The sequence below is a fragment of the Bos mutus genome, chromosome 11 (assembly GCF_027580195.1).
Source record: "Bos mutus isolate GX-2022 chromosome 11, NWIPB_WYAK_1.1, whole genome shotgun sequence".
Taxonomy (NCBI): domain Eukaryota; kingdom Metazoa; phylum Chordata; class Mammalia; order Artiodactyla; family Bovidae; genus Bos; species Bos mutus.
Genome location: NC_091627.1, coordinates 58,138,942 through 58,156,877, shown reverse-complemented (window position 1 = coordinate 58,156,877; position 17,936 = coordinate 58,138,942). Strand labels below are relative to the sequence as shown.

At 48.5% G+C, this 17,936-nt stretch overlaps 1 protein-coding gene across 12 annotated transcripts in view; it reads left to right on the top strand.

Moving 5' to 3' along the window:
- The window catches only part of REEP1 (receptor accessory protein 1), a 136,862-nt gene that overhangs the window by 104,704 nt on the left and 14,222 nt on the right, over nt 1–17,936 (top strand). For 8 of the 12 annotated variants that reach the window (XM_070379444.1, XM_070379439.1, XM_070379449.1 and 5 more), the window contains exons 6-7: nt 6,505–6,690; nt 14,194–14,371. In XM_070379444.1, the coding sequence (XP_070235545.1) occupies nt 6,505–6,690; nt 14,194–14,371 (364 nt within the window). The remainder of the gene's footprint in view (nt 1–6,504; nt 6,691–14,193; nt 14,372–17,936) is intronic. The other 4 variants (XM_070379443.1, XM_070379447.1, XM_070379445.1 and 1 more) reach the window with 2 other exon arrangements.

Below are 17,936 nucleotides of genomic sequence, written 5' to 3'. Positions count from 1 at the left end.
CTTCACCTTCTCCCCTGGTCCAGCCTTGCGTTCACACTTTGCTCACTTGTCAGGCAAAGCTCAGGCACTTTGCCTACAATTATGGTCAGTGGCCACCAGGGTGTAGCCAAGCCTTGGTTATAGCCCTAGTATCCAAATAGCTAGGCACAGTCACAGAGAGATAAATTACAGTGTCTTCCCACTCATTGGAAAAAAAAAAAAAATTCACCTTCTTTTTTGCTTTAAAAATAAACTCTATGAAACAATTCACCATAATTTAAAAAAAAAAGTTGTCTGCCTCCAATCTTATTTTTTAATCCATCATTGCTTTATCTGAAAATCTTGCTTGAATAAAATGCTGCTTTCAAATGATCATGGAACTTTATTTTTGGAACCAGAAGCTAATTCTGGAAAGTTCATAAGCCTAGTGTTTTGAGATTTCTGACCAGATTGGAGTTGTTTGCCTTTTTTTTTTTCCTAGCAAAAACCCAAAAGACAAAAAAAAAAAAACCTACCTGTTTACAGTCTGTCAGATTAATTATAATTAATCAGGTTTAATTATAATTAACCCATTTAATTAATTATATCAATTAAATATTGATTTTCTTTTTATAACATCTCCCTATATCCACTCATGCTTGGAAGGCATGCTTTCCAAGGAAGACGAAAAGACAGCTGGCCCATCCAGGTTCCCGTGTCTCCCTTGTGTGGCTTCACACCCTCGTGTCCGCCAAACCCAGGGACTCCAGGAAGCTTCGTGCTTGTCCCTTCACCCCTCAGAGCAACATTTCCCAGCCTCTGTGCTCACTTACGTCAGGTTAGCCCTCTTTCTGTTTCAGCCAAGGACTGTGTGACATAAAATCAATGTTTAGAATTCACTACGGCAACTGTTTAAACAACAAGATTATCTAAACCGTATGGACAACCCACTGAAAAAATTTGGAAGTATTCCCTGCCCTCTAGTCTCCCCAACAAATCAGCCTGCACTGGAGCTTGTTTCCAAAACAAGCTGAAACAGAACCAAGCAAACCTTGTTCACTGTGGTTCTGCCACACTCGCCTTTGTTACCTAACGCCCTTTCTCTCTGGATTTCTATTTGGAATCCACTCTGGTGGATTAACACAAGCAAGAGACTCAGCCTCACAAGTCGGTGGGCCGGCGCTCGGGAAGAGTTACTGATCTGATGTCACTTGCCCCACCTCTGTTCCAAGTTGGCCTATGGGGATGATGGTGCTGGATGCACCAAGGGTCACAGTGGAAGAAGAGATGCCCGTGTGCCTCTGAGGACCACTCTGAGCGTGGTTTAACCTAGGAGGTCTGAGAAACCACTTTTAGGATCACCATGAGTGGCTGTGGCAATGGCACCACAGCCTCCGTGGAGGAGGATGGTCGCCTCCTCCTCCTCGCTCGTCTCTACCATCTCCCTCACCCGATCAGCCCTTTGAGGCCTTTATATAAGGTTCACCGGGAAAACAGGGGTATAAAGACTCAACTTACAGCACTGCCCATGATGGAGCTTTTGTTTCTCCATCTTCTCCCCTGGTCCAGGCCCGCTTTCACACTTTGCTGACTTGCCAGCCAAAGCTCAGGCAATTTGCCTGCAATTATGATCAGCGGCTATATGTCTCTCCCTGCCCCCTCCCCTAGCTCCCTTGTGTTGGGATTCTCCAGGACCCCAGCTTGCTCCTGTAACCCCCAGAGCCACCTCATCCTTTTCTTCGCCTTCAGCTGTCACCTGATGCTCCTGGCTCCCAAATCAGCTCCTCTCCCAGGTCTCAAGTCCAGCATTACTGGTTCTCTGAACATCTCCCTCTTTCCTGGTCATTAGTACCAGGTACCTAACTCCAAATCTACCCCTCCTCTTGTGTCCCAACTTTCTGATGATAATGAAATCACCATCCTCTCTGGTCCCCAAGCTCTAAATCTTAGTCATCTTTGATGCTCTTCCTTCCTCTGACTTACTCTTCAAGACCTGCCCATCTGACATTCCTTCCTTCCTTCCTTCCTCCCTTCCTCCCTTCCTTGCCCTCTTCCCATCACCCTCCCTTCTAGCTTGGACTACTGCAGTAGCCACTCAAGTGTTACTGCCACTGTCCCTGCTTGAGGCCTGTGCATTCCTGTACTGATCCCCGCCTTCCTGTCTAGTTGCTCCTGGCTCTTGTACTGTGTTTACAGCGCCACCTCCTGTGCTGGTCTAGCAATAGCAACTCCATATGGTGTTCCTGGTGGCTCAGATGGTAAAGACCCTGCCTACAATGTGGGAGACCTAGGTTTGATCCTTGGGTTGGGAAGATCCCCTGGAGAAGGGAATGGCTACCCATTCCAGTGTTCTTGCCTGGAGAATTCCATGGACAGAGGAGTCTGGCAGACTACGGTTCATGGAGTTGCAAAGAGTCGGACATGACTGAGTGATTAACATGCTATTTCTAGAGTTTTCTCTTTCCTACCTCTTCTGATGCTGATTCTTCATCTGCCTCTGTTCCCAACTGTTTGAAATCCTATCCACCCTTCAGAATCAAGAGCCGCATCCTCCACAGCTGCCTCCTCAGATTCCTGGTGAAACCAGTCTCTCACTTCATGGCCCCCAGTGGCTCTCTTGCCGTCATTTATAGCCATGTCTTGTCTGCATCCCTACCAGTTACACAGTAAATAGTAGAGGAATGAAGGACGATTGTACCTATTTTTAGCTGTCACAGCCAGAAGAGCAATGCTTAGTATCAAGTGTGGGCTTTGAAAATAAGCAGACCCAGGTTGGAAATCCCAGCTCCAAGACTTTACTTGTGGTCCAGTGGTTAGGATTTCTTGCTTCTTTCTGATACAGGGAGTGTGGGTTCAATCCCTGGTCAAGGGACTAATGTCCCACATGCTGTGAGGGGAAAAAAAAAAAAAAACAACAAACCTCAGTTCCTCCACTTGCTATTGCATCTCTGTGAGCCTCAGTCTCTTCATTTGCAAAATGGGCATGATGATGGTTTCTGCCGCAAAATAGTCATGAGGTGATGTCCACAGAGACTTCTTAGGATGCAGAGCTCATGTGGAGGCTGCCTGTTGGTCACTCCTCCTGTGTCCATTTACACCCTGAGGTTGATCATGATCTTTACTCACTGATGAACCAAATAAAAGAAACAAGTCCAACACTGGCATCACGTGACTTACAATCCCGCCTTTCCTCTGGATGCGGTAGCATGAGCACAGCTGGGCATTGCCTGTGCTCCGTCCACCTTGCCTGTGCTGTGTGGCCCTGGGAGAGACACTCCCCCTCCCTGGGCTTCAGGTCCCTCTTAACTCTGGGGTCGACTTCTGCCACCTGTTCAGGCTCGAGGCGGGCAGTGCCTGGGCAGCAGCTTCTGTACAACACATGAGCCCCTGCCCCCACTCCCCCACTGAGAGAGAGAAGAATGCCACCCTGTGAGTGATGAGAACAGGAGCCTTAGATGCCGCCGTCCGTAGCCCCTCACTGCACAGGGGAGAACAGGGGAGAACACGGAGACCCTAGTGCCAAGTAGCTGCCGAGGCCTCACAGACGCTAGGGGCCTGGCTGGGCTGAGAGTGAGACTCTAGTTGCCAGTCGCTTGTTCCTGCATCACTCCAGACACCCCCACAGCACCCTCCCCTCCACACACACCAGACCAATGCTTCCTTAACCATGTTCTGCTTGGATCTCACCCCCTGGCCAGGATGACCCAGTGGTGAGGGCCTGAGAGATGCCAGTCTGCCACTGAGAATTTTAGAACCAACCCTGGGTACTTCTAAGGTTGTCTGTCAGCTCTTCAGGCAAGGCTTGGGCCACACTTAAATGCTGGGCAGTGGGTCACAAGTTACCTTAAGATACTAAAGATAGGGACTTTTCGGGTGGTCCAGTGGTTAAGAGTTCACCAGCCAATGAAGGGGACATGGGTTCAAGTCCTTGGTCCAGGAGGATCCCACATACCGCAAGGCAACTGAGCCTGCATGCCGCCACTACTGAAGATCATGTACATAGAGCCTGTGCTCTTTAACAAGAGAGGCCACCACAATAAGAAGCCTGAGTACCGCCACTCGAGAGTAGCCCTGCCTAGCCACAACTAGAGAGAGCCTGAGTACAACAATGATGACCCAGCTCAGCCAAAGATAAGTGAATTAATTAAATTTTTAAAAAGACACTAAAGATAGATTCTCTAAAGCTTTATCACTGTGTCCTAATTGGTTTTTCATTCACTAAGTCGTGTTCAACTCTGTGACCTCATGGACTGCAGCACACCAGGCTTTTCCTGTCCTTCACTATCTCCTGGAGTTTGCTCAAACTCATGTCCGTTGAGGCAATGATGCCATTCAACCATTTCATCCTCTGTTGCCCCTTTCTCCTCCTTCCCTCAGTCTTCCCCAGCATCAGAGTCTTTTCCAATGAGTCGGCTCTTCCCATCAAGTGGCCAACATATTAGAGCTTCAGCATCAGTCCTTCCAATGAATATTCAGGATTGATTTCCTTTAGGGTGGACTGGTTTGATCTCCTTGCTGTCCAGGGGACTTCAAGAGTCTTCTCCAGCACCACAATGTCCTAATATAACATTGCAAATCAACTATACTTAAATAAAAAGAAAGAAAAAAGAAATTAGATCCTGGAACAGGGATCTGCCTCACACAAAGCTCCCTCAGGGTCCCGTCTCTCCAAGGACCAGATAGGGCTTCTGGCTGGGTCTCAGTGGTGGCCTTCTGCATGTGAGGGCTGGGACAGCTGGAGTCCTTCCTGATGACCCTGAAAGCCCATCACTTGAGTGATGGCCTGGCTCAGAGGACCAGGCCCAGCTCTGGTTTACAGGGATTCTGCTCATTCATGCACTGTCGTTATCCTGCACAATGTCCTCATTTCCCATCCTGCTCCTCACCTCCTCAGCAGCTACTGTGGGCACCTCAGATCCAGCCAGTGCTCCAAACCAGTCTTCCCTCACCAGTTAATTTTCATTTTTGCACTTCATCTCCCATTAAGGGCACTTCTAGTCCCTTTTTTTTTTTTTTAATGTGGACCATTTTTTAAAGTTTTTATTGAGTTTGTTACAATATTTCTGTACAATTTGTTACAAAATGTTTCTGTTTTATGTTTTGGTTTTTTGGCCATGAGGTATGTGGGATCTTAGCTACCCGACCAGGGATGGAACCTGCACCCCCAGCTGTAGAAGCTTGGAGTCTTAACCATTGGACCAGCAGGGAAGTCCCGCACTTCAGTCTTCCCTGCAGACATCCATGTGCCTGGCTCCAACTTGAGAAAGAAAGGCAGAGCACACACCAGGGGCCATTCTCCGTGTGGGCCACACAGTATATCTGGAATGTTCTCATGACTCTTAAGTGTTAGTCACTCAGCCATGTCTGACTCTGTGACCCCTTGGACTGTAGCCTACCAGGCTCCTCTGTCCATGGGGATTCTCAGGCAAGAATACTGGAGTGGGTTGCCATTCCCTTCTCCAGGGGATCTTTCCAACCCAGGGATCAAACTCGTGTCTCCTGCAATGCAGGCAGATTCTTTACCATCTGAGCCTCCATGGAAGTGACTCTAAAATCCCGCTTTATCCACTTGGGTCACCACTCAGAAACCATCAGTGGCACTCTCATCGAAGTCCAGGTTTAGACAAAGTACAGTTTTTCCAGACTTACCTCCAGCTGCTCATCAGGCACCTGAGCCCCTTCTTTGATTGGTTCAATCTCAGTTTCCCAAATCAGGTTTTCCTCTCTGACGCCTTGGCTCCGACAACTCTCCAGCCGCAATATCCCTGCTCTCCCTTTCTGATGGTGCAGCCCTCGTCTCTAACTCCAGTCTGAACTCTTGGACAAGGCCTCTCTGGGTGTTGCTGCCAACACTGCTCTCTTTCTCTCTGTGCCTCCTCTCCCTTTCTGATGGTGCAGCCCTCACCTCTAACTCCAGTCTGAACTCTTGGAGGAAGCCTCTCTGGGTGTCCGTGCCAGCACTGCTCTCATTCTCTCTGGGCCTCCTCTCCCTTTCTGAAGGTGCAGCCCTCGTCTCTAACTCCAGTCTGAACTCTTGGCCAACACTGCTCTCTTTCTCTCTGAGGCCTCTCTCTGGTGTCACCCCTCCAGTCTGAACCAGCACGAGGCCTCTCTGGGTGTCCCTGCCAGCACTGCTCTCGTTCTCTCTGGGCCTCGAACGTCTGTCATGTGTTCTGTCATCCGTCCTTTGCTGACTTGTTTGTGTTTGTGTCTCGATGCCTGGCCAGTCTGTGAGGCCCTTAGGAGCAGGAAAATGTTAGTTGCTCAATTGTGTCTGAGTCTCTGCGACCCCGTGGACTGTAGCTTGCCAGGCTCCTCTGTCCGTGGGATTCTCCAGGCAAGAGTAGTGGAAGCAGGAACCGTGTCATGATTCATATTCATGTTTTCCTCCACCGGGCTTCCCTCAGAGCTTCAGGAACACTATTAGCATTGGTGGTGAATGAAGGAATATGAGTGAATGAGTGAGAGTCTGAGGCCAGGGCAACAGAATGGTGCCTATTTCATAGGCTTGGTGCCCATGGCTTTTTTTCTTTTCCCCTTTATCAGGTGGCTCGACTTTTTCCCTTTGTCTCCTCTTTGGACCTCAGAGAAGGGCAGGTAACCCCGTTGAGAGGTGTGACTAACTTCGAACTGATCCAGTCGGGGAGAGAGGCCAGTAGCCACCTCTGCCTACCAGCCCATGGTCTGGATCCAAGCCCGGTGTCTCTCCCGCCGACACCCGTGTGTGTACATGTGCGTTAATCCCAGAGCCGGGGTCAGCCTCCTCCCAGAGCCTCTCATTGTGTTAACGTGGTGGCATCTAACATGCGATTAACTTATTTGTTTTTGTTTGTTTGTTTGTTTGATGCCTGGAGAGTGAATTGGGTTTGATGATCGATGCTGCCGTTGATGCAATGGTGGGAAGGATTCTCTTTCTCTTTTGTGTGTTAACCCACTTCTGTGGCAGAAACGGAGGCCCCTGCCTTCATCAAGCATGCTGAGAAGGAGCCTGCTCGGGCTTGGTGTGGAGCATGTGTAGCTGTAGAGGCAACTGTGTCAGGGAGGTGGGTACCCCGTGGGAATCTAGAAGGAAGCACTCACGCTCTTTGAATCACCAATGGGAACTGTGGTTACTGCTGGTGGCTTTGTTATCAACTGACTGACTCACTGAAGCCCTCTGACTTTATTCTCATTGTCATCAGTCACAGGCCTTAGATATGGTGCGAGGTGAGGTGTGCTAAACTTTATGCCCTGCTGCAGCCCCCAGTGGGATTCCTGGTGTCCCTTCCCCACTGTGTCCCTCTGGAAAAGGGGACCTCCTCAAGGGCCTGCAGCCAGACTTAGTGACTGTGTTGAATCGGGGCTCTGTGGGCCCTAATGGCAGGTGTTCTATTAGTGGTAAATTTTTTACTTAGAGTATCAGATTAGTAGAGGTCTGGTGGGTTTTCCCAGGAACACACTTGCTCCCCCGATTAAGAAAAGCATTAAAACAAAGAGAATTTGGTGTGTGTTTGCTACATGGATTTCTTATTCCTTACAAATTAGGGGGAGAATTAGGAATTAAAGATCTCAGATTCCCAACACTGTTAATCATTTATACTCCAATAAAAAATTAATTATATAAAAAAATCTTTTAAAATTAAAAGAAATTACAATACATGTCAAGTATAAATATGTACGTGAAAGTACTTGTAAGCCCCTAAGGCTCATATCTTGAATCCATCTATAAAATTAGAAAAATATAGTAATGGAGTGCAAATGGAGGGACTTCCCTGGTGGTGCAGCGGTTAAGAATCCACCTTGCAATGCAGGGGACTTGGGTTTGATCCCTGATTGGATAACTAAGATCCCACAGGCCACAGGGCAACTAAGCCCATGCACCACCACTAGAGTCCGAGCGCTGCAGTGGAAGATCCGGAATGACGTGAGGAAGATTGGACACAGTCAAATAAATAAATTAAATTAATGTAAAAATACAAGTGGAAAAAAATACATCAATAAAACTGGAACACACACACACACAAATAAAGATCTCGGATTAATAGAAAATTCAGTGACATGGTTCAGTTTTCTGGGTTTTAGCCAGGAAAAAAAAAATTAATCAGTAATAGGTTTCCCTTCCTTGCCCCCAACATAGTTCTGTGGGATTTCTGGTATTTTAAAGAGTTGAGAGAGCCACTGGGCCACATGGTATCAGCGTGCCAGGAAAAAAGCAAGGTTGAGTCTGTTCAGACAAACAGCATATAAACAAGCAGCTGCAACAGGGCTGGGTAGACCGTGCTTATAATACGGTGGGAGATAAAGAGCTCAAAGTAGGACAGAATACAAATAGGAGATTCGTTTTCACGGAAGGCTGACTACATCTCCCTTTCTGGTCCCGTGATACTGGGCTGCGGGGAGGTTCTTCCAGGGGTGAGATGCCAAAGGCAGTGCAGACCTGCAGTGTGACAGTCCTGGGGCAGGTGCTCACAGTGTGCCTGAAGCAGGCTGACCTTGGCTCATGAAAGGGCTCCAGACTTCCCAGCTTTTCCTCTGGTTCATATTCTGAACCTGGTGTTGGCTGGGAAGGAAACTGATACAAGAATTTAAAGACACACACACCAGAATTTTATTTACCTTTCCTCAGAATTACCTTGGGAGGCCCAACATTTACTCTAGAGATTTTCAAATTACTCTGGAAAGTCTTAGGGTTGCAATCTGAGCCACATAATCAACTTAGAGGAGAAGGCCATAGATTCTCGAAGTTAAAATTCTCCAGTTGGGAATTCCAGAAGGGAATCTTACTCAGTCCTTTAACTTCCCAGTGAGGTTGCAAGGCTGAGCGGGACCAAGTTGTTGGGTCGGGGTCCCCCAAGCAGAGTTGAGACCGGGCTCTCAAGGCTGGAGAGTGAATACATGGCCACTTCTGGAGAAACCACTTCTTCCTCCTCTTTTCTCATTTGTTTTAAACAATCCCATGTTATTTTTTTGGTCTAGATGGCATTTGTCAGCATCATGCAAGCCTCATATTTACAGACTGGGGTCCGCAGGGTGGTCATGGAAGAGTGCTGTGGGTGTTACTGGAAATGCAACGTAAGGATTTATTACGTTAAAGGTGATACGTGTTCACTGTACACAATTCTAAAAGTACAAAAGAGGGCGTCAGGTGAAAAGCCAGTCTTACTCCTCTGCTCCCACCCTCCTCTGGCACTGTTTGTTTTTTTTTTTTTTTTTAAGATGTATTTATTGTATTTTTTGGCTGCGGTGGGTCTTCACTGCTGTACTTGGGCTTTCTGTAGTTGCGGTGAGTGGGGGCTACTCTTCACTTGCAGCTACTCTTCATTTGTTGTGTGTGGGCTCCCTATTGCTGAGCAGGGCTCTAGGTACACAGACGTCAGTCGTTGCAGTGCGAGGGCTCAGTAGCTGTGGCACAGAGTCTTAGTTGCTCTGAGGCATGTGGGATCTTCCTGGACCAGGGATCGAACCAGTGTCCCTTGCATTGCAAGGTGGATTCTTAACCACTGAACCACTGGCGAACCCTGACACAGTTGTTTTAAAAGAAATCCTGTAATGGGACTTACCTGTGGTTAAGTGGTCCAGTGATTAAGAGTCCACCTACCAATGCAGAGAACTCGAGTTCAGTTCTTGGTGGGGGAACTAAGATCACATGTGCCACGGGGTAACTAAGTCCCCGTGCCACAGCTAGAGAGACGTTCACGAGCTGTAACTAAGACCTGATGCAGCCAAAAATAATAAATAAATAAATATTTTAAAAATCAATAAGTAAAAGAAACCCTGTGACCTTTCAGCAGGCACTTTCACAAATGTAATTGTTGGGCCATTAACATGGTATAACTGGGGCTTCCCGGGTGGCTCATTCGGTAAAGAATCTGCCCACAATGAGGGAGACACGGGTTTGATCCCTGGGTCGGGAAGATCCCTGGAGAAGGGAATGGCAACCCACTCCAGTATTCTTGCCTAGAGAATCCCATGGACAGAGGAGCCTGGCGGGCTACAGCCCATGGGGTCGCAAAGAGTCGGACATGACTGAGCAACTGACACACACACACACCAAGGAACTCCTCTAGTTCTACTTATTAAAGTGACTCTTTTGGAGTCTTTAGATTTTTTCTGCGTGTCACTTGCATACATGCAGTAAAGGGAAGCTATAGACACAACAAACTGGTTGAAGTCTTTCTAAGCTTCCTTTGAATCACTTATCAGTATCCATACATGATGAAGCCACATCACTTTTTGTGCTCTCCCGAGTGCTAGTGATGCAGATATTTTGTCTCTGAGATTTTCATCCATGTCGCTGTTTCCCATTCTGCCACTTTCTGCATCTTACTAGAAGGTGTCAGTTGAATGTGTTTTAAATAACCTGGGCTCATAATCCTTCTTCCAGTAGGTCTTGGTTTGTTAACAGTGAACAGTCTCGAGTTTCCTTTGTCTGGTCCTGCCTTCAGGAATAATGACCGAGTGCATTCGTGTGTAAGCAGTGACAACAAGAATAAAGCAAACAATCGTATGACTCACCCTAATTTCAGAGGTGAGAAAAATATGTCTTATAATTGATGAACATCATTCACAAGGAGTCTAGGAGTAAGCGGACACTGTCAGTATCCCGGTGTCTTAGAGATGCCAAGGCTCCGGGTGAATGTCTTGGTGAGTCTTTTTGTCACAAGGTAGCGGTTCCCACACTCAAAGGCAGAAAGCAGGAAGCAGGGTCAGGCCTTTCTCCTTCTGCATGTCAGACAGAGGAAATATCTCTCCCAGAAATCCCTTAGCAGGTTTCCCCTTACCTCCCATTGTCCAGAACTGCATCACATGGCCATGCATAGTAGATAGGAGGGAGTTTGCGAAATCTGTTTTTTCTCACCATTTTCAGAATGGGACTGGGGATGACTTTTGGATGGTCAGTTAACAGTCTGTCTCACTGTGGTCAAATGCATTTGGAGTTTTCTCATTTTTTTAATTTATATTTTATTTATTAATTTGTTTTTGGTCACACTGTGTGGCATGTGGGATTTTAGTTCCCTGACCAGGGATCGAACCCACACTCCCTGTATCAGAAGCATAGAATCTTAACCACTGTACCACCAGGGAAGACCCTGATCTTTCTGTTTTTTATTTCAGCAGCAACTTGTATGTCTCAGGTAGCTAGAGTAATATGTTATCATCATCATAGTTGACATTTTGGGACCACTTACTACACACTGGGCTCTGTCATGGACAGTTTATGCCATCATCCCATTATTATGGGATTATATTATTCCTCCCCACCCTCCTGCCACATGGATGCTGTTCTACAGATGACAGGTTGAGGTCATCCAGCTGTAAGTGATAGGACTGAATCCAGGCCTGACTCTAGAGCTGTGGTTTCTTTATTTATTATTGGAGTATAATTGCTCTACAATGTTATGTTTCTGCTGTACGATGAAGTGAATCAGCTACATGAATACATATATGCCTTCCTTCTTGCACCTCCTTTCCACTGACCCCCTCCCACCCCTCTAGGTTGTCACAGAGCTCCAAACTGAGCTCCCTGTGCCATACAGCAGGTCCCCACTAGCTATCTACTTTACACATGTAGTGTCAGTCGCATAGTTGTGTCCAATTCTTTGGGACCCCATGGACTGTAGCCCACCAGGCTCATCTGTCCATGGGATGCTCCAGGCAAGAATACTGGAGTGGGTAGCCATTCCCTTTTCCAGGGGATCGTCCCGACCCAGGGATCAAACCTGGGTCTCCTGCATTGTGGGCAGATTCTTTACTGCCTGAGTTCCCAGGGAATATACACATGGTAGTGTATATATGGCAATCCTAATCTCCCAACTTGTCCCGACCTCCCCTTCCCCCTCTGTGTTCACATGTCCATTCTCTACCTCTGTGTGGTTCTTAATCTTCATTTTCTGTAGCTTCTGCTATGGCACTTCTGAATGGTTATTTGTCCATTTGTCTTTTTACATTTTGTCAGAAATCGAGCTATATTTTTGGTACTTCCTAGTAACACCTAGTACAGTGTCTTGCCCATAGCCAATCCTTGATAAATCTTTCTGAAATAGATAAAGGAATAAATGGAAGAATGAATGAAAGAGCAAATTTATAAGTAGTTTTCCTGAATGTTAACCTAATATTGAATTACTCCATTATAATTATCAGAATATTTCCTCCCTCTTTTCAGGATCAGTTTTTGTTCTTTAGTCTTGTTTCTTCTAAATTCTAGATGTCATCATGAATGTTTCTGAGTAGAAATATCATGGGTCATTGACTGATGGATTTGGAGGGGTTTATACTGGGCAGCCGGTCCTGCCCTCATTTTCTTGGCAAAGGCTACCCAGCTGTCATATCTGGTAGGTTAAGCCTCACACCCCTTGCCCGCCATCGTCCCAGGGCAATGTCGGAGGCAACCAGGACAATTTCTGCCTTTTTCTTATGTGCATGCGTGCTAAGGTGTTTCAGTCATGTCCGACTCTTTGCAAATCTATGGACCATAGCCCACCAGACTCCTTTGTCCATGGGATTCTCCAAGCAAAAATACTCCAGTATTGCCATGCCCTCCTCCAGGGGATCTTCCCAACCTAGATCAAACCCATATGTCTTATGTCTCCTGAATTGGCAGGAGGGTTCTTTACCACTAGAGCTACGTGGAAAGCCCACCTTTTTCATATAATGCCCTCCAAATACCCTTTGCCTGGATTTCATATTCTAATTGTATATGTATTTGATTACTTAAATAGTTTTCTCTGTGTTGTTGTTAGTTTCCAGGAGACATTGCAGCACACGGGATCTTTCTTTGTGGCACATGGACTCTCTAGTTCTTATGCACACACTAGTTGCTGTTGCGGGGGCTTAGTTGCTCTGCCATGTATAAAATATTAGTTCCCCCACCAGAGATGGAACCCGCGTCCCCTGCATTACAAGACAGATTCATAATCACTGAACCACCAGGGAAGTCTGCCTGTCACGTCTTGTTCCAGGTCCCAACCCAATCCTCAATAACCCCAGTATCCTACCAGCCCCTCCCACTTCAGGTTTCCTTTTCTGCAAACAGGAGTCTGTCCTCCAGCCCCCAAGGTGCACCTAAGACAACGCCATCGTCCCTGTGCCTGCCTTACGATCCTTTTCACAATGACAGATTCTCTCATCCAGACAACAAGGCCCTTCCCTTTCATAAGTATAGTGGATCGATCTTGCTTTCCTAAACAAAAAGAACAGTTTCTGCCTGACATGATGTCTGTGGCTCCCTCAGGACAGTAAAGGGCTTCCCAGGTGGCTAAGTGGTAAAGAATCCATTTGTGATGCAGAAGATGCAGGAGAGGCAGGCTTGATCCCTGGGTTGGGAAGATCCCTGGAGGAGGGCATGGCAACCCACTCCAGTATTCTTGCCTGGAGAATCCCATGGACAGAGGAGCCTGGCAGACTAAGGTCCACAGTGTTGCAAAGAGTCGGATACAACTGAAGCGACTTGAGCAAGCAAGACAGAAATGGTTACAGTCAGCAGGGTTTTGTTGCATGTATGTTATTATTTTTTTAATATCATCTTTTTCCTTCCTGATTCATTACCTTTGGCTTTTTTATGAATCTCAGATGCACCAGTGGCAGTCAGTGTGACTCATGGACAGTCACATGAGTAGATAAAAGAAATTGCTGTTGTCATACATTAAAAAAATATTGTCTGCATTTGATTTCCTTTGAAAAGACTAAGGACTGAGCACATTATTAAGATTATTAGATTATTAAGTTCTGATCTTCTGGCCAGATTCCTGTTTCCTGAGGATTGAGAAAAATGTAGCTATATAAAGATTTTTATTTATGTAAGGCTGGAGAAGCCACAGACAAGCCCTGGAGAGTAGGGACTGAAGGCAATGGTCGTTTCCTCCACCCTGGGTCTGGCTGAGGCCCTGCTTTATTGTGGGGGCATCTGAAGGAGAGGAGAGTCAGGAGGCAGAGAAACTGGCTGAGCCTGTAAGAGGCCCTGGAACATTCTGGGCCGGGTCCCCCTCTGTGTTTCCCACAAGTACGCTGGGCAGCTGCCCTGTGCGGAGTCCTTCCAGGGGCTTGGTCTCTACTGTGCTGACTGTCAGAGTCCCCTACAGCTGTCCCTGGCCTGTGGGGCAGGCCTCTGATGGGTGTCCCTCCTGTGTGTGTCCCGCACGGCTGCCCCTGGCCTGTGGGGCAGGCCTCTGATGGGTGTGCCTCCTGTGTGTGTCCCCCACGGCTGCCCCTGGCCTGTGGGGCAGGCCTCTGATGGGTGTTCCTCTGTGTTGCGTCCAGGGACAAGGTGCCTTATCGGAGCGACTCCGGAGCTTCAGCATGCAGGATCTCTCCACCATCAGGGGAGACGGCGCCCCTGCTCCCTCAAGCCCCCCTCCACCGGGCCCTGGGCGGGCCAGCGGCAAGCACGGCCAGCCTAAGATGTCCAGGAGTGCTTCTGAGAGCGCTGGCAGCTCAGGTAGGTGTCACTTCACTTCCCTTCTTTCCCACCTCTTAGGCCTTGCTTTCCTAGTGAGAGGCCCAGGCCACCCTAGGACTCTTTCCCCAAGGACTCACCGCTCACACAGATGCCCATCAGACCATTCAGGTCAGCCAAGGGACTGAGTGCCACTCAGGCCAGGATGGGAAGCTGGCCTTGGGAACTCTGATGGGGGCAGAGTTAGGTCCCCTACACCAAGGGTCCTGCCTCCTCCATCTGATTATCTGGGTTGGGAGGGTGTTGAAGGTGGTTGAATAGTGGTACATAGACCAAGCCTAGAGGCGACTGGCCCAGCTGTCCTTGGCTAAGGCAGCTTTCTCTCTTTCTTTCCTCTCCATCCACGTGCTCCCAGGAGGGCTCACCTGTCATGAGCACCTGAGTGTCTCCTCCCCCACATCCAGGGCTACGGTTCCCGTGGTCCCTTTTCTTGACACGGTGTTTCCTATCCTCTCATTCTGCCATCTCATCCCCTTCTTGTGCCCACCCCCCCCACCCCATAAACCTCACCCTGGGCCACCATGTGCCAAGGCCACACTAGCCCTGAGATCTAATTCCTGTGGAGGCCAGGGTTGTATGAAACCACACCTCTGCCTCTGTGTCTGCCCTGGTTGAGAGGGGTCCCTGTGCCAGAATTGACATGGGACCTTATTATTAAATGTGTAGAGTCCTGGGCCCACCCCCAGGGGATTCAGTATGTTGAGGATGAGACCCTGATACATGGTGCTGTCAAGGTGCAGCCACATTTGGGACCCACCGACTTCTGATCCATCAATGGGTTTCTGGTTTGTGGAGGCTGGGGTCGGGGACTGGAGGGGTAGGGAGCTGGCCAGCACTTCTGGTTCCCCAGACTGTTCCTAGGGGAGGTTACAGGGCTGAGCACTGCTGCTGCCAGCAGAGGGTAGATGGGGAGGGGGTGGGCTGCAGGGCATGGTTCTGAATCTCCCCCGGCCCTCTCACTTGATGGGACATTGAGCCTGGGGGTGGATATAGGGCCACTGCGGCAATTTCTGGCTGTGACGTGTGCCAGGTGGCTCGCCTGCCCTTAAATGTATAAAGAGGGATGTCCAGGTCACCTAGACCTGGGTCATGTGCTGTAAGATGCAGCCTGCAGGGGGCATCTTAGAGTCCTGAGAACAGGGTCCTTCCAGGCCCACCCAACTTGAGGGTCTAAGACATGGATGGGAAAGGAGCTTCACGGTTGCCCTGGGAATGACAGCGTGTGCTCCCCGCCAGGAAAAGGAGACCAGCTCAGAGCCAGGCCTGGCATCCACCAGTTTCCTCCCCTCTCGGGAATGTCCCCTCTACCTAGGATTGAAGATTGTGGCTTTTCTGTTGGAAGAGACATGTTTTAGCCCTACTAGGGTTGGGGAGATGGAGGCTTGGCCATGGGGGTGAGATCCACCTCGGGTAGGGGAACCCTGTCCCTGAGCCAGGAGAACTTAGTGTGGAATCCCTAAAGGCCAGGCAGGAAGGGAGCTTGGGCATCACTCAATCTCACCCTCTGATTTTATCAACGAAGAGACAAAGGCCCAGGGAAGGTAGCTGTCATCAGGTTTGTGCCTTCTGGTGGCATTCTCCTATGGCCCCGACTCCTGGGTCAGTGCCTTCTATCCACTCACCCACTGGCCATCAGGTTTCCTTGAGCATCTTTGGCCTCTGACCTCCCGGGCTCCTAGGCATGTGAGCCTCCACCCTTGATCAGTTTCTGAGCTACTGAGCCTCAAATGAAAGCTGTCGCTTTGATTTGATAAAGGGTCGCGATTCTGTGAGGCTCAGCGGACAGAGCTAAAACCAATGGGGTAGAGTTCCGAGGGGGCAGCCGCTTACCAGCTGTGTGGCCAGGGCAAGCGCTTTATCCTCTCTGCACCACAGAGTCCTTATCTGAACGCACAGAATGACTAGCCCCATGTGCAGAGTTGTCATGAGGATTCAAATGAAATTAGCCATGTGAAGGTGCTTAGGGTCATGCCTGGCACTCTAAGTAGTAGCTACTATTACTGTTCTTGTTGCTGTCTAACTTACCTAGAAAAGCACTTTAATATTAAAGTGTCTAAAATGGAAATGGGCTGCCTTGTGAAGTAGTGAGATCCCTGACATTGGAAGGGCCCAAACCAGAGTTAGTCACGTACAAAGTTCCTGCTTTGGCCAGGAAGTGAGTCTGGGTGGCCTGCAGTCCCTTTCTATGTTGTCATTATAGAGGCAAACTGAACAGAGGAAGTGGGCTCAGAGAGGGCACATACTGTGCCAGGGCCACACAGGACCAGAGTCCAGGCCTCCTGCCTACTCTTCCCCTTGGCGGAGTATTTGCAGCAGTTTCAAAACTGGGAAAAAGAGAGGTCTGGTAGGATCTAAAAGGAGATGGATATTGCTCAGTCATAAAAAGGAATGAAATTTTGCCATTTGCAGCAACACGGATGGAGGGTATTACGCTTATTGAAATAAGTCAGAGAAAGACAAACACTGTGTATATTTACTTATATGTGGAATCTAAAAAATGAAACAAATGAATATAACGAAATAAAAACAGACTCATAGATACTGAGAACAGACTGGTGGTGGCCAGAGAGGAGAAGGTTGGGGGAGGGTAAAATGGGTGAGGAGAATTAAGAGCTACAAACCACTGAACATAACATAGGTGACAAGGATGCAGGAATATAGCCAGTTTTATGTGAGATTTTTCTTTTCCTTTTTGGTCACCCTACGTGGCGTGTGAGATCTTAGTTCCCTGACCAGGATTGAATCTGTGTCCTGTGCAGGGGACTCACAGAGTCTTATCCACTAGACCACCAAGGTAGTCTTACCAATGTTACTTATAACATCTTTATATGGAGTATGGTCTATAAAAAATATTGAATCACTATGTTGTACACCTGAAACTAAATATTGTAAGTCAGCTGTACTTCAGTTATAAAAGAGAAGGCGATGGGGGCATCCCCTGGGCTTTGAATATTTTCCCAGGCCAGCACTTGATGGAAACGGACTTGGGCTGATTTGTCTTCCTGGCCCTGCCCGCTTCCATGCTCCATGATGCCCCAGAAAGCAGGAGAGCACTCTGGTTGCAGGTCTGCAGACTGAGCAAGTGGAGTTCATGGAGAACCAGAGAGCCTACTGTACTGCAACAAAATGCACTCTCCTCACTGCCCACCCTTGGCCGTGGCACCTGTGATTTCGGGGCCAGAAAGTGGGGTGCTGACCTAGCAGGAAGGACAGGGACCATTGTTTTGCCTTCGCCCTAGCTGCTCTGGGCCTAAAATAAAAGGCAGCTCAGAAAGAAAGGCAGGTTAAAGATGGCCCAGAGCCTGTGTCGAGGGCAGAAGCACCCAGGTCAGAGGCTCTGGAGTTGTCATAACCCCGGAGGGGAGGGTCAGGGTGCCTAGGAGGAAGTCCGCCAAAGGAGGCCCAGCTGGTGTGCCCTTCCTGGCCCTGGCCTCGGACACCACGAGTGGTTTGGTCTGGGAAATGGCCCCAAGTCTGGGCTTCTGTCCTGACTGAGTGACCCTGGGCCTGGGCAGAGATGGCAACGCAGCGAGGCCGACGTCACCAA